At 53.5% G+C, this 16,311-nt stretch overlaps 1 protein-coding gene across 1 annotated transcript in view; it reads right to left on the bottom strand.

The window, feature by feature from the left end:
- Positions 1–16,311, bottom strand: part of NELFA (negative elongation factor complex member A) — a 114,444-nt gene that overhangs the window by 64,833 nt on the left and 33,300 nt on the right. Inside the window, exon 7 of the mRNA XM_075332886.1 lies at positions 5,879–5,967. Coding sequence (XP_075189001.1) covers positions 5,879–5,967 — 89 coding nt within the window. The remainder of the gene's footprint in view (positions 1–5,878; positions 5,968–16,311) is intronic.

Here is a 16,311-nt window from a genome sequence, read left to right on the forward strand (position 1 = left end):
TCAGAGCACCAGGATAAGAAGATCCTCCACGTCCTGTGGTAGATCTTGGCTGACGTTGGTTTCCTGGCCTGTCTCATAGTGGCAATGACGTCTTGAGATAATCCTGAAGACGCTAGGATCCAGGACTCAATGGCCACACAGTCAGGTTGAGGGCCGCAGAATTCAGATGGAAAAATGGCCCTTGAGACAGCAAGTCTAGTCGGTCTGGTAGTGCCCACGGTTGACCCACCGTGAGATGCCACAGATCCGGGTACCACGACCTCCTTGGCCAGTCTGGGGCGACGAGGAGGGCGCGGCGGCAGTCGGACCTGATCTTGCGTAACACTCTGGGCAGCAGTGCCAGAGGAGGAAAGACATAAGGCAGTTGAAACTGCGACCAATCCTGAACTAAGGCGTCTGCCGCCAGAGCTCTGTGATCTTGAGACCGTGCCATGAATGCCGGGACCTTGTTGTTGTGCCGGGACGCCATTAGGTCGACGTCCGGCTTCCCCCAGCGGCAACAGATCTCCTGAAACACTTCTGGGTGCAGGGACCATTCCCCCGCATCCATGCCCTGACGACTGAGAAAATCTGCTTCCCAGTTTTCTACGCCCGGGATGTGTACTGCGGAGATGGTGGAGGCTGTGGTTTCCACCCACAGCAGAATCCGCCGCACTTCCTGGAAGGCTTGCCGACTGCGCGTGCCGCCTTGGTGGTTGATGTATGCCACCGCCGTGGCGTTGTCCGACTGAATTCGGATCTGCCTGCCTTCCAGCCACGGCTGGAACGCCTTCAGGGCTAGATACACTGCCCTTATCTCCAGAACATTGATCTGAAGGGAGGACTCTGGCTGAGTCCAGGTACCCTGAGCCCTGTGGTGGAGGAAGACCGCTCCCCACCCTGACAGACTCGCGTCCGTCGTGACCACAGCCCAGGATGGGGGCAGGAAGGATTTCCCCTTCGACAAAGAAGTGGGAAGAAGCCACCACTGAAGGGATGCCTTGGCTGCCCGAGAAAGGGAGACGTTCCTGTCGAGGGACGTCGATTTCCTGTCCCATTTGCGGAGAATGTCCCATTGAAGAGGACGCAGATGAAACTGTGCAAATGGAACTGCCTCCATTGCTGCCACCATCTTCCCTAGGAAGTGCATGAGGCGTCTCAAGGGGTGCGACTGGGCTCGGAGGAGAGATCGCACCCCTGTCTGTAGTGATCGTTGTTTGTCCAGCGGAAGTTTCACTATCGCTGGGAGAGTGTGAAACTCCATCCCGAGATATGTCAGCGATTGTGTCGGTGTCAGTTTTGACTTTGGGAAATTGATGATCCACCCGAACCTCTGGAGTGTCTCCAGAGCAATGTTCAGGCTGTGTTGGCATGCCACCCGAGAGGGGGCCTTGACAAGAAGATCGTCCAAGTAAGGGATCACTGAGTGTCCCTGAGAGTGTAGGACTGCAACCACTGTTGCCATGACCTTGGTGAAGACCCTTGGGGCTGTTGCCAGGCCGAAAGGCAATGCCACGAACTGAAGGTGTTCGTCCCCGATGGCGAAACGCAGGAAGCACTGATGCTCTGGTGCAATCGGCACGTGGAGATAAGCATCCTTGATATCGATTGAGGCTAGGAAGTCTCCTTGGGACATCGAGGCGATGACTGAGCGGAGAGATTCCATCCGGAATCGTCTGGTTTTCACGTGTTTGTTGAGCAGTTTGAGGTCCAGGACGGGACGGAAAGATCCGTCCTTTTTTGGTACGACAAACAAGTTGGAGTAAAAACCGTGACCCCATTGCTGAAGGGGAACGGGGATAACTACTCCTTCTGCCTTCAGAGAGTTCACCGCCTGAAGAAGAGCATCGGCTCGCTCGGGGGGCGGAGATGTTCTGAAGAAACGAATCGGAGGACGAGAATTGAACTCTATCCTGTAACCGTGAGACAGAATGTCTCTCACCCATCGGTCTTGGACATGTGGGAACCAGGCGTCGCAAAAGCGGGAGAGCCTGCCACCGACCGAGGATGCGGTTTGGGGAGTCCGCAAGTCATGAGGAGGCCGCTTTGGGAGCGGTTCCTCCGGCAGTCTTTTTAGGACGTGCCTTAGACCGCCATGAATCAGAGTTCCTCTGATCCTTTTGAGGCCTGTTGGACGAGGAGAATTGAGACCTGCCTGAGGGCCGAAAGGACCGAAACCTCGATTGTACCTTCCGTTGTTGAGGTCTGTTAGGTTTGGACTGGGGTAAGGACGAGTCCTTACCCTTGGATTGTTTAATGATTTCATCCAATTGCTCGCCAAACAGGCGGTCGCCAGAAAACGGCAAACCGGTTAAAAACTTCTTGGAAGCAGAGTCTGCCTTCCATTCACGTAGCCACATGGCCCTGCGGACTGCCACTGAATTGGCGGATGCTACCGCTGTACGGCTCGCAGAGTCTAGTACCGCATTCATGGCGTAGGACGCAAACGCCGACGCCTGAGAGGTTAATGACACAACCTGCGGAGTCGCGGCTCGTGTGACTGCATTAATCTCAGACTGACAAGCTGAGATAGTTTGTAGTGCCCATACGGCAGCAAATGCCGGAGCAAAGGACGCGCCGATAGCCTCATAGATGGATTTCATCAGGAGCTCTATCTGCCTGTCAGTGGCATCCTTGAGTGATGCACCATCTGCCACTGCAACTATGGATCTGGCCGCCAGTCTAGAGACTGGAGGATCCACCTTGGGACACTGGGCCCAACCCTTGACTACGTCAGGGGGGAAGGGATAACGTGTGTCATGAAGTCGCTTAGTAAAGCGCTTATCCGAAAAAGCTCAGTGCTTCTGGACTGCGTCTTTGAAGTCGGAGTGATCAAGAAACGCACTCCGTGTACGTTTGGGAAACCTAAAATGAAATTTCTCCTGCTGAGAAGCTGACTCCTCAATCGGAAGGGGTGGAGGAGAAAGATCTAACACCTGATTGATTGACGCTATAAGGTCGTTTACTATGGCGTCCCCTTCAGGCGTATCAAGGTTGAGCGCGGCGTCAGGATCAGAGTCCTGATCTGCCGTATCTGCTTCATCCTGCTGCTCCGACCGAGGGGGGCATGGGGGCAATGAATCAACAGTGCCCGGGGCCTGTGTTACAGGTCTGGACTGCAAAGCTTCCAGTATCTTAGCAGACCATCTATCCATAGACTCAGAAAGTTTGTCAACAAATACTGCAAACTCTGTCCCTGTCACCTGGACAGTGGGGGCCGGAGGTTCCACCTGGGCCGGGGGTCCCACCAGTGGCTGAGACTCCGGCTGAGTGAGTGTCACAGGGGCCGAGCATTGCACACAATGAGGGTAGGTGGAACCTGCAGGAAGCATTGCCGCACATGAGGTACAGGTTGCAAAGTAAGCCTGTGCTTTGGTACCCTTGCTTTTTGCAGACGACATGCTGTTTCTCCTCTTAGAATAATCAGAGAGGGTATATAGCCAAACGCTAACAGTGAGGCCGTACAGAGTAAATGTATACACTATAAGCATATAAATATACAGTTCGGCACCCAGGGGGACCAGCACCTAGTAACAGGTGCGGCTTACCGACCGCTCCCAGCGGTTGTGTGACCACCAGATCCCTGCCTGGGCCTCCCAGAGCTGTGGAGCTCAGTTGTCTCCCCTCTGAAGTTCTCCAGCATCTTGTAGCAATGGCTGCCGGCGTTCAGAGAGGAGGAGGGGGCCGTGGGCGTGCCTGTAAAAGTGCGGGAATCTGGTGCCCCACGGTGCTCAGTGAGGGGGGAGGAGGATACAAAGTATGCTCTTGCCCTCAGCGCTGACGTCCAGCGCAGCGTCCCTCCCTTACCCCTGACTGGCAGGCCCGGGGGCGGGAATATGCGGCACTAGGCCGCAAAAGCCGGGGACTAAAGTTATAAGCGCGGCCGGCAAACAAGCGCGGCCAGCGCGGTAGTCCCGGCGCACTAACACACCCAGCAGCTGCTGCAGTGTCTATTACCCAGGCGCACTATGCGCCGTCCCCAAGGGGACACAGAGTACCTCAGAGTCGCAGGGCCTTGTCTCTGATGATACCCGGCTCCTGTCCAGCAGATTCCCCCAGGGGCTGCGGAGGGAGCGCGGTCCCAGCGCCTGGTGACCGTTCAGGATCCCACTTCACCCAGAGCCTCTAAGGGATGGGGAAGGAAAACAGCATGTGGCTCCTGCCTGTGTACCCACAATGGGTACCTCAACCTTAACAGCACCGCCGACCCGAGTGGGGTGAGAAGGAAGCATGCCGGGAGCCCTGTATGGGCCCACTTTTCTTCCATCCGATATAGTCAGCAGCTGCTGCTGACTAAAATGTGGAGCTTGCGTGGATGTGTGCCTCCTTCCACAAAGCAATAAAACTGAGGAGCCCGTGATGCACGGGAGGGTGTATAGGCAGAGGGGAGGGGTTTACACTTTTAAGTGTAATGCTTTGTGTGACCTCCGGAGGCATAAGCTATACACCCCAATTGTCTGGGTCTCCCAATGGAGCGACAAAGAAATATATCTGAATGAGGACAAGAGCTCACAGACCCACTGTTATTTTCACATGTCCATAACCCCCCCCAAAAAAAATAAACCCAAAACTAAAAACATGGCCGCATTTCCATTATCAGGTGCTCAGTACTCTTAAGCAGTCAGACGCACGGGTGGGTGCGAATTAAGTATAATGAAAGTCAATGGAAAACTCAAGCTTAAGTTCTCCATTGACTTCTATTATACTAGATTACTCGAGTTGTGCCCAAACGAGCGTCTGACCGCTGGTTACGAGTACCCGAGCATGGTGGCGCTTGTTCATCGCTAGTCAGGACCAAACGTTGCCTGTTGTCTTGAACCAAAATTGGCTATTTAAAAAGGGTTTGTCTAGTACGGTTATATGCGCAAGCTGATCTCACTGCAGGAATAAGGGATGGACGTGCAGTACTTGGCCGCGGCCACAATACAGTTGGCGGAGCTGCACTGTTCCTCTCCACAAAAGATCACATCAGGTGAACAGTTGATTGGCAGCGGGGCCAGGCGTCGCTTTCCACCGATCGGATGTCGATAACCGCTCCTTAACACTAGAAGTCCCAGAGAGGGGTCATTTAACATTTCTACCATTGAAACCCTATGGAGCTCGAAATTCCTGGGACTTCTAGTGTTAGAGGCCATCAATGTAAAGTACTGTACAACGCCTTTAAGTGAATGGATGGCCGTTAGTTTTCCATGTGAAGCTTCAACTTAATTTCCCTCCCTTTAGTAGAAAAGCGGATGAGATGTGGATCCAAGATGGAGCCGGTATACTCTCCATTTTTCCATGTATGTGAAAAGAAATTGACAGGTGTAATCGAGCGGAAAGCAGCTTTCATTCATTGCATGCAAAGCATAAAAACAATAAAAACACTGAACCCGCGCCCGTAGACTGTTACATGACCTAACCTTAATGTCTGACCGAGGCCTCACACATTGACAACCTGACATTACTATGATGTGCTGATTGCACACAGTATGTAAGGCCTAAGCCTGTGTGTCCACGGGACAATGTACCCACGGATATATCCGCAGGTTTACCGCAGCTGATCCCTGGAATCCGCAGTTTCCATTGCTGTGGGATTCGAGCATTTTTGCTGCGGGACAAGAGCGGAAATACCTGCAGAATTCTCCATAGTGGAGGAGCGGGAATTCCACAGAGATTTCCGCATGAATAATTGACATGCAGTTAAGTGTGGCTGCGGGACATCCACAGCATATTCCACAGCATGGACACTGCACTCCCCAAATTCCATAGGATAACATAGGGAGTGTCAGTACTTTCGCAAACCTGCGGATTTATTTGGAAAATCCAGATAAATCCGCAGGTTTTCTGTGGCAAAATCCGTGGGTACATTGCCTCAACCTTCTGCACAGGGATTTCTGCCATAGCGGCCATTCATTACCTGTGTAGAGACGAGACCAGCAGCATAGTCGGGGGTCGCACTTTCCACAATGGTTTCTTCTTTCGGAGGCTTCTCTGCAACATCAGTTTCTGGAAGGAACACAGCAGATTATTAAAAAGAAAAAAAAAAAACAATCTCCGTGAGCAACACATAAAAGAAAAACAAAAAAACACTTTGTATAGACAGACTGAATAGTGACGGATCATCAAAGGTATTCATATAAACCATGGATAACCTTAGCGGTATTTGCTAAAAAGCATATGCAGTCACCAGAACTGTACGCCGGCTGGGGATGGGGGGGGGGAAATCTCCTTGGGACATTGAGGCGATGACGGAGCGGAGGGATTCCATCCGGAACCGCCTGGTCCTTACGTGTTTGTTGAGCAGTTTCAGGTCCAGGACAGGACGGAAAGACCCGTCCTTCTTCGGGACCACAAACAGGTTGGAGTAAAAACCGTGGCCCTGTTGCTGAAGAGGAACAGGGACCACCACTCCCTCTGCCTTCAGAGTGCCCAGCGCCTGCAGAAGAGCCTCGGCTCGCTCGGGAGGCGGGGATGACCTGAAGAATCGAGTCGGGGGACGAGAGGTGAACTCTATCTTGTAACCGTGAGACAGAATGTCTATCACCCAACGGTCTTTTACCCGTGGCAGCCAGGCGTCGCAAAAGCGGGAGAGCCTGCCACCGACCGAAGATGCGGAGTGAGGAGGCCGAAAGTCATGAGGAAGCCGCTTTGGTAGCGGCACCTCCGGTGGCCTTTTTAGGACGTGACTTAGCCCGCCATGCGTCAGAGTTCCTTTGATCTTTCTGAGGCCTTTTGGACGAGGAGAACTGGGACCTGCCCGCGCCCCGAAAGGACCGAAACCTCGACTGCCCCTTCCTCTGTTGGGGTATGTTCGGTTTGGGCTGGGGTAAGGATGTATCCTTTCCCTTGGATTGTTTGATGATTTCATCCAAACGCTCGCCAAACAATCGGTCGCCAGAAATTGGCAAACTGGTTAAGCGCTTTTTGGAAACAGAATCTGCCTTCCATTCCCGTAGCCACAAGGCCCTGCGGAGTACCACCGAATTGGCGGCTGCAACCGCCGTACGGCTCGCAGAGTCCAGGACAGCATTAATAGCGTAAGACGCAAATGCCGACGTCTGAGTGGTTATGGACGCCACCTGTGGCGCGGACGTGCGTGTGGCTGCGTCAATTTGCGCTTGACCTGCTGAGATAGCTTGTAGCGCCCATACGGCTGCGAACGCTGGGGCAAAAGAAGCGCCGATAGCTTCATAGATGGATTTCAACCAGAGTTCCATCTGCCTGTCAGTGGCATCTTTGAGTGAAGCCCCATCTTCCACTGCAAGTATGGATCTAGCTGCCAGTCTGGAGATTGGAGGATCCACTTTGGGACACTGAGCCCAACTTTTGACCACGTCAGGGGGAAAAAGGATAATGTGTATCCTTAAGGCGCTTAGAAAAACGCTTATCTGGACAAGCATGGTGATTCTGGACTGCCTCTCTGAAATCAGAGTGGTCCAGAAACATACTCTTTGTACGCTTGGGAAACCTGAAACGGAATTTCTCCTGCTGAGAAGCTGACTCCTCCACCGGAGGAGCTGAAGGAGAAATATCCAACATACGATTGATGGACGCAATAAGATCGTTCACTATGGCGCCCCCGTCCGGAGTATCAAGATTGAGAGCGGCCTCAGGATCAGAATCCTGATCAGCTGTCTCCGCATCATCAACCAGAGATTCCCCCCCCCCTCTGAGACCCTGCACAGTATGATGATGTCAAGGGAAAATCTAAGCGAGCTCGCTTAGTCGGTCTGGGGCCGGGGTCTGTGTCAGAACCCTCAGCCTGGGATCCATGAGACACCCCGGGAGGACATTGTTGGTCCAGCTGAGGTGGGCCCGGGAACAAAGAATCAACAGAGTCCCTGTGCTGAGATACCAGTCTGGACTGCAAGGCTTCTAGTATCTTAGCCATAGTCTCAGAGAGTTTTGCAAACTCCGTCCCCGTCACCTGAACAGTGTTAGCAAGTGGCTCCACCTGGGCCCCCCCTAGCAGAGGCTCCGGCTGAGTAAGTGCCACAGGGGCCGAACAGTGCACACAATGAGGGTCAGTGGAACCTGCCGGTAGCGGGGTCGTACATGCGGCGCAGGCAACATAATAAGCCTGTGTTTTGGCACCCCTGCCTTTCGTGGGCGCCATGCTATTATCTTCCCTGAGTAACACAATAGGGTATATAGCCAGAAATCAACTGTGCACCATACAGTGTAAAACATATATACCATAAACATATAATGTTACACTACTGCACAATGGGGCTAGCACCACAGGTGCTGCTTACCACCCGCCTAAAGCGGTTGTGAGGCCACCAGAGTCCCTGCCTGGGTCTCCCAGACTTTGTCCCCCTCTGCAGCGTCCGAGGAGCTGACAGGAATGGCTGCCGGCGTCCTGAGGAGAGGAGGGAGCCGTGGGCGTGACCCAGAAATAGCGGGAACTGGTGCCCGCACTGTGCACAGTGAGAGGGGTGGAGTATGCAAAGCATGCTCCAGCCCTCAGTGCTGCTCGTTCTGTGCAGCGTCCCGCCCTTCCCCTGCCTGTCAGGGCTGTGGGCGGGAGGAAAGGAAACTAGGCCGCAAAAAGCCGGGGACTCTAGTAATAAACGCGGCCGCCGTAAAAGCGCGGCCGGCGTGAAAGTCCCCGGCGCACTACAAGTCCCAGCCGCGCCGCAGTGTTTCCATGGCCGCGGCGGTCAGTGCGGCAGTCCCTATACATAAACACACTCAGCAACGCTGAGTGTGTAATGGCACATATTAACCCGGTCAGTGCCGTGGTCCCCGGTGCACTAGCACACCCAGCAAAGCTGGAGTGTTGCTGTGCGCTGTCCCCACAGGGATACAGAGTACCTCCAAGTAGCAGGGCCATGTCCCTGAACGATACCTGGCTCCTATCCAGCAGTCTCCCAGGAGTTGTGGATGAAGCACGGTCTCAGTGCCTGGAGACCGATAGGATCCCACTTCACCCAGAGCCCTGAGGGGGATGGGGAAGGAAAACAGCATGTGGGCTCCAGCCTCCGTACCCGCAATGGATACCTCAACCTTACAACACCACCGACAAGAGTGGGGTGAGAAGGGAGCATGCTGGGGGCTCTATATGGGCCCACTTTTCTTCCATCCGACATGGTCAGCAGCTGCTGCTGACCAATCTGTGGAGCTGTGCGTGCGTGTCTGACCTCCTTCGCACAAAGCAAAAAACTGAGGAGCCCGTGGGAGCACGGGGGGTGTATAGGCAGAAGGGGAGGGGCTTTACACTTTGTATAATACTTTGTGCGGCCTCAGGAGGCATAGCCTATACACCCAATTGTCTGGGTCTCCCAATGGAGCGACAAAGAAAAGAGATTCCGACAGCTAAATAGGAAGAAGGGAATTTTGTTTACTTACCGTAAATTCCTTTTCTTCTAGCTCCAATTGGGAGACCCAGACAATTGGGTGTATAGCTTATGCCTCCGGAGGCCACACAAAGTATTACACTTTAAAAAGTGTAACCCCTCCCCTCTGCCTATACACCCTCCCGTGCATCACGGGCTCCTCAGTTTTGGTGCAAAAGCAGGAAGGAGGAAACTTATAAATTGGTCTAAGGTAAATTCAATCCGAAGGATGTTCGGAGAACTGAAAACCATGAACCAAGAACAATTCAACATGAACAACATGTGTACACAAAAGAACAACAGCCCGAAGGGAACAGGGGCGGGTGCTGGGTCTCCCAATTGGAGCTAGAAGAAGAAGGGAATTTTGTTACTTACCGTAAATTCCTTTTCTTCTAGCTCCTATTGGGAGACCCAGACGATTGGGTGTATAGCACTGCCTCCGGAGGCCACACAAAGCAATTACACTAAAAAGTGTAAGGCCCCTCCCCTTCTGGCTATACACCCCCAGTGGGATCACTGGCTCACCAGTTTTAGTGCAAAAGCAAGAAGGAGGAAAGCCAATAACTGGTTTAAACAAATTCACTCCGACGTAACGACGGAGAACTGAAAACCATTCAACATGAACAACATGTGTACCCGAAAAACAACCAAAAATCCCGAAGGACAACAGGGCGGGTGCTGGGTCTCCCAATAGGAGCTAGAAGAAAAGGAATTTACGGTAAGTAACAAAATTCCCTTCTTCTTCGGCGCTCCATTGGGAGACCCAGACGATTGGGACGTCCAAAAGCTGTCCCTGGGTGGGTAAAGAAATACCTCATGTTAGAGCTGCAAGACAGCCCTCCCCTACGGGGAGGCAACTGCCGCCTGCAGGACTCTTCTACCTAGGCTGGCGTCCGCCGAAGCATAGGTATGCACCTGATAATGTTTGGTGAAAGTGTGCAGACTCGACCAGGTAGCTGCCTGGCACACCTGTTGAGCCGTAGCCTGGTGTCGTAGTGCCCAGGACGCACCCACGGCTCTGGTAGAATGGGCCTTCAGCCCTGATGGAACCGGAAGCCCAGCAGAACGGTAGGCTTCAAGAATTGGTTCTTTGATCCATCGAGCCAGGGTGGCCTTGGAAGCCTGCGACCCTTTGCGCTTACCAGCGACAAGGACAAAGAGTGCATCCGAACGGCGCAGGGGCGCCGTGCGGGAAATGTAGATTCTGAGTGCTCTCACCAGATCTAACAAATGTAAATCCTTCTCATAGCGATGAACTGCATGAGGACAAAAAGAAGGCAAAGAGATATCCTGATTAAGATGAAAAGAGGATACCACCTTCGGGAGAAACTCCTGAATGGGTCGCAGCACTACCTTGTCCTGGTGGAAGACCAGGAAGGGAGCCTTGGATGACAGCGCTGCTAGCTCAGACACTCTCCTAAGAGATGTGATCGCTACCAAAAAAGCCACTTTCTGTGATAGTCTAGAAAGTGAAACCTCCCTCAGAGGCACGAATGGGCGTTTTCTGGAGGGCAACCAGTACCCTGTTCAGATCCCATGGATCTAACGGCCGCTTGTACGGGGGTACGATATGACAAACCCCCTGCAGGAACGTGCGTACCTTAGAAAGTCGTGCTAGACGCTTCTGAAAAAAGACGGATAGCGCCGAGACTTGCCCTTTAAGGGAGCCGAGCGACAAACCTTTTTCTAACCCAGATTGCAGGAAAGAAAGAAAAGTAGGCAATGCAAATGGCCAGGGAGACACTCCCTGAGCAGAGCACCAGGATAAGAATATCCTTCACGTTCTGTGGTAGATCTTAGCGGACGTGGGCTTCCTAGCCTGTCTCATGGTGGCAACGACCCCTTGGGATAATCCTGAAGACGCTAGGATCCAGGACTCAATGGCCACACAGTCAGGTTCAGGGCCGCAGAATTCCGATGGAAAAACGGCCCTTGGGACAGCAAGTCTGGTCGGTCTGGTAGTGCCCACGGTTGGCCGACCGTGAGATGCCACAGATCCGGATACCACGCCCTCCGTGGCCAGTCTGGGGCGACGAGTATGACGCGGCTGCAGTCGGATCTGATCTTGCGTAGCACCCTGGCCAAGAGTGCCAGAGGTGGAAACACATAAGGGAGCCGGAACTGCGACCAATCTTGCACTAAGGCGTCTGCCGCCAGAGCTCTGTGATCGCGAGACCGTGCCATGAAGGTTGGGACCTTGTTGTTGTGCCGGGACGCCATTAAGTCGACGTCCGGCCTTCCCCAGCGGCGACAGATTTCCTGAAACACTTCTGGGTGAAGGGACCATTCCCCTGCGTCCATGCCCTGGCGACTGAGGAAGTCTGCTTCCCAGTTTTCTACGCCGGGGATGTGAACTGCGGATATGGTGGAGGCTGTGGCTTCCACCCACATCAGAATCCGCCGGACTTCCTGGAAGGCTTGCCGACTGCGTGTCCCCCCTTGGTGGTTGATGTATGCCACCGCTGTGGAGTTGTCCGACTGAATTCGGATCTGCCTTCCTTCCAGCCACTGCTGGAAGGCTAGTAGGGCAAGATACACTGCTCTGATTTCCAGAACATTGATCTGAAGGGTGGACTCCTGCTGGGTCCACGTACCCTGAGCCCTGTGATGGAGAAAAACTGCTCCCCACCCTGACAGACTCGCGTCTGTCGTGACCACCGCCCAGGACGGTGGTAGGAAGGATCTTCCCTGTGATAATGAGGTGGGAAGAAGCCACCACTGTAGAGAGTCCTTGGCCGTCTGGGAAAGGGAGACTTTCCTGTCCAGGGATGTTGACTTCCCGTCCCATTGGCGGAGAATGTCCCATTGAAGTGGGCGCAGATGAAACTGCGCAAACGGAACCGCCTCCATTGCCGCCACCATCTTCCCGAGGAAGTGCATGAGGCGTCTTAAGGAGTGCGACTGACTTTGAAGGAGAGCCTGCACTCCCGTCTGTAGTGACCGCTGCTTGTCCAGCGGAAGCTTCACTATCGCTGAGAGAGTATGAAACTCCATGCCAAGATACGTCAGTGATTGGGTCGGTAACAGATTTGACTTTGAGAAGTTGATGATCCACCCGAACGTCTGGAGAGTCTCCAGTGCAACGTTCAGGCTGAGTTGGCATGCCTCCTGAGAGGGTGCCTTGACAAGTAGATCGTCCAAGTAAGGGATCACAGAATGTCCCTGAGAGTGCAAGACTGCTACCACTGCCGCCATGACCTTGGTGAACACCCGTGGGGCTGTCGCCAGACCAAATGGCAGAGCTACGAACTGAAGATGGTCGTCTCCTATCACGAAGCGTAGAAAGCGTTGGTGCTCTGTAGCAATCGGCACGTGGAGATAAGCATCTTTGATGTCTATTGATGCTAGGAAATCTCCTTGAGACATTGAGGCAATGACTGAGCGGAGGGATTCCATCCGGAACCGCCTGGCGTTCACATGCTTGTTGAGCAGTTTTAGGTCCAGAACAGGACGGAATGAGCCGTCCTTTTTTGGCACCACAAAGAGATTGGAGTAAAAACCTTGTCCTTGTTCCCGAAGAGGAACAGGGACCACCACTCCTTCTGCTCTTAGAGAATGCACCGCCTGCAGAAGGGCATCTGCTCGGTCGGGATGTGGGGAAGTTCTGAAGAACCGAGGCGGAGGACGAGAACTGAACTCTATCCTGTACCCGTGAGACAAAGAAGGGAATTTTTTTACTTACCGTAAATTCCTTTTCTTCTAGCTCTTATTGGGAGACCCAGACGATTGGGTGTATAGCACTGCCTCCGGAGGCCACACAAAGCAATTACACTAAAAAGTGTAAGGCCCCTCCCCTTCTGGCTATACACCCCCAGTGGGATCACTGGCTCACCAGTTTTAGTGCAAAAGCAAGAAGGAGGAAAGCCAATAACTGGTTTAAACAAATTCTCTCCGAGTAACATCGGAGAACTGAAAACCGTTCAACATGAACAACATGTGTACCCGCAAACAAACCAAAAATCCCGAAGGACAACAGGGCGGGTGCTGGGTCTCCCAATAAGAGCTAGAAGAAAAGGAATTTACGGTAAGTAACAAAATTCCCTTCTTCAGCGCTCTATTGGGAGACCCAGACGATTGGGACGTCCAAAAGCTGTCCCTGGGTGGGTAAAGAAATACCTCATGTTAGAGCTGCAAGACAGCCCTCCCCTACGGGGAGGCAACTGCCGCCTGCAGGACTCTTCTACCTAGGCTGGCGTCCGCCGAAGCATAGGTATGCACCTGATAATGTTTGGTGAAAGTGTGCAGACTCGACCAGGTAGCTGCCTGGCACACCTGTTGAGCCGTAGCCTGGTGTCGTAATGCCCAGGATGCACAAACGGCTCTGGTAGAATGGGCCTTCAGCCCTGATGGAACCGGAAGCCCAGCAGAACGGTAGGCTTCAAGAATTGGTTCTTTGATCCATCGAGCCAGGGTGGCCTTAGAAGCCTGCGACCCTTTGCGCTGACCAGCGACAAGGACAAAGAGTGCATCCGAACGGCGCAAGGGCGCCGTGCGGGAAATGTAGATTCTGAGTGCTCTCACCAGATCTAACAAATGTAAATCTTTCTCATACCGATGAACTGCATGAGGACAAAACGAAGGCAAAGAGATATCCTGATTAAGATGAAAAGAGGATACCACCTTCGGGAGAAACTCCTGAATGGGGCGCAGCACAACCTTGTCCTGGTGGAAGACCAGGAAGGGAGCCTTGGATGATAGTGCTGCCAGCTCAGACACTCTCCGAAGAGATGTGATCGCTACCAGAAAAGCCACTTTCTGTGATAGTCTAGAAAGTGAAACCTCCCTCAGAGGCTCGAAGGGCGGCTTCTGGAGGGCAACTAGTACCCTGTTCAGATCCCATGGATCTAACGGCCGCTTGTACGGGGGTACGATATGGCAAACCCCCTGTAGGAACGTGCGCACCTTAGGAAGGCGTGCCAAACGCCTCTGAAAAAAGACGGATAGCGCCGAGACCTGACCTTTAAGGGAGCTGAGCGACAAACCTTTTTCTAACCCAGATTGCAGGAAAGAAAGAAAGGTAGGCAATGCAAATGGCCAGGGAGACACTCCCTGAGCAGAGGACCAGGATAAGAATATCCTCCACGTTCTGTGGTAGATCTTAGCGGACGTGGGCTTCCTAGCCTGTCTCATGGTGGCAACGACCCCTTGGGACAATCCTGAAGACGCTAGGATCCAGGACTCAATGGCCACACAGTCAGGTTCAGGGCCGCAGAATTCCGATGGAAAAACGGCCCTTGGGACAGTAAGTCTGGTCGGTCTGGGAGTGCCCACGGTTGGCCGACCGTGAGCTGCCACAGATCCGGATACCACGCCCTCCTCGGCCAGTCTGGGGCGACAAGTATGACGCGGCTGCAATCGGATCTGATCTTGCGTAGCACTCTGGGCAAGAGTGCCAGAGGTGGAAACACATAAGGGAGCCGGAACTGCGACCAATCTTGCACTAGGGCATCTGCCGCCAGCGCTCTTTGATCGCGAGACCGTGCCATGAAGGTTGGGACCTTGTTGTTGTGCCGTGACGCCATTAGGTCGACGTCCGGCACCCCCCAGCGGCGACAGATTTCCTGAAACACGTCTGGGTGAAGGGACCATTCCCCTGCGTCCATGCCCTGGCGACTGAGGAAGTCTGCTTCCCAGTTTTCTACGCCGGGGATGTGAACTGCGGATATGGTGGAGGCTGTGGCTTCCACCCACATCAGAATCCGCCGGACTTCCTGGAAGGCTTGCCGACTGCGTGTCCCCCCTTGGTGGTTGATGTATGCCACCGCTGTGGAGTTGTCCGACTGAATTCGGATCTGCCTTCCTTCCAGCCACTGCTGGAAGGCTAGTAGGGCAAGATACACTGCTCTGATTTCCAGAACATTGATCTGAAGGGTGGACTCCTGCCGAGTCCACGTACCCTGAGCCCTGTGGTGGAGAAAAACTGCTCCCCACCCTGACAGACTCGCGTCTGTCGTGACCACCGCCCAAGACGGTGGTAGGAAGGATCTTCCCTGTGATAATGAGGTGGGAAGAAGCCACCACTGCAGAGAGTCTTTGGCCGTCTGGGAAAGGGAGACTTTCCTGTCCAGGGATGTTGACTTCCCGTCCCATTGGCGGAGAATGTCCCATTGAAGTGGACGCAGATGAAACTGCGCAAACGGAACCGCCTCTATTGCCGCCACCATCTTCCCGAGGAAGTGCATGAGGCGTCTTAAGGAGTGCGACTGACTTTGAAGGAGAGCCTGCACCCCAGTCTGTAGAGACCGCTGCTTGTCCAGCGGAAGCTTCACTATCGCTGAGAGAGTATGAAACTCCATGCCAAGATACGTTAGTGATTGGGTCGGTGACAGATTTGACTTTGGGAAGTTGATGATCCACCCTAACGCCTGGAGAGTCTCCAGTGCAACATTCAGGCTGAGTTGGCATGCCTCTTGAGAGGGTGCCTTGACCAGTAGATCGTCCAAGTAAGGGATCACAGAGTGTCCGTGAGAGTGCAAGACTGCTACCACTGCCGCCATGATCTTGGTGAACACCCGAGGGGCTGTCGCCAGACCAAATGGCAGAGCTACGAACTGAAGATGGTCGTCTCCTATCACGAAGCGTAGAAAGCGTTGGTGCTCTGTAGCAATCGGCACGTGGAGATAAGCATCTTTGATGTCTATTGATGCTAGGAAATCTCCTTGAGACATTGAGGCAATGACTGAGCGGAGGGATTCCATCCGGAACCGCCTGGCGTTCACATGCTTGTTGAGCAGTTTTAGGTCCAGAACAGGACGGAAGGAGCCGTCCTTTTTTGGAACCACAAAGAGATTGGAGTAAAATCCTCGCCCCCGTTCCTGAGGGGGGACAGGGATCACGACTCCTTCTGCTCTTAGAGAGTCCACCGCCTGCAGCAGGGCATCTGCTCGGTTGGGGTGTGGGGAGGTTCTGAAGAACCGAAGTGGAGGTCGAGAACTGAACTCGATTCTGTACCCGCGAGACAAAATGTCTGTTACCCACCGGTCCTTGACCTGTGACAGCCAAATGTCGCAAA

The sequence above is a fragment of the Anomaloglossus baeobatrachus genome, chromosome 1 (assembly GCF_048569485.1).
Source record: "Anomaloglossus baeobatrachus isolate aAnoBae1 chromosome 1, aAnoBae1.hap1, whole genome shotgun sequence".
Lineage (NCBI taxonomy): Eukaryota > Metazoa > Chordata > Amphibia > Anura > Aromobatidae > Anomaloglossus > Anomaloglossus baeobatrachus.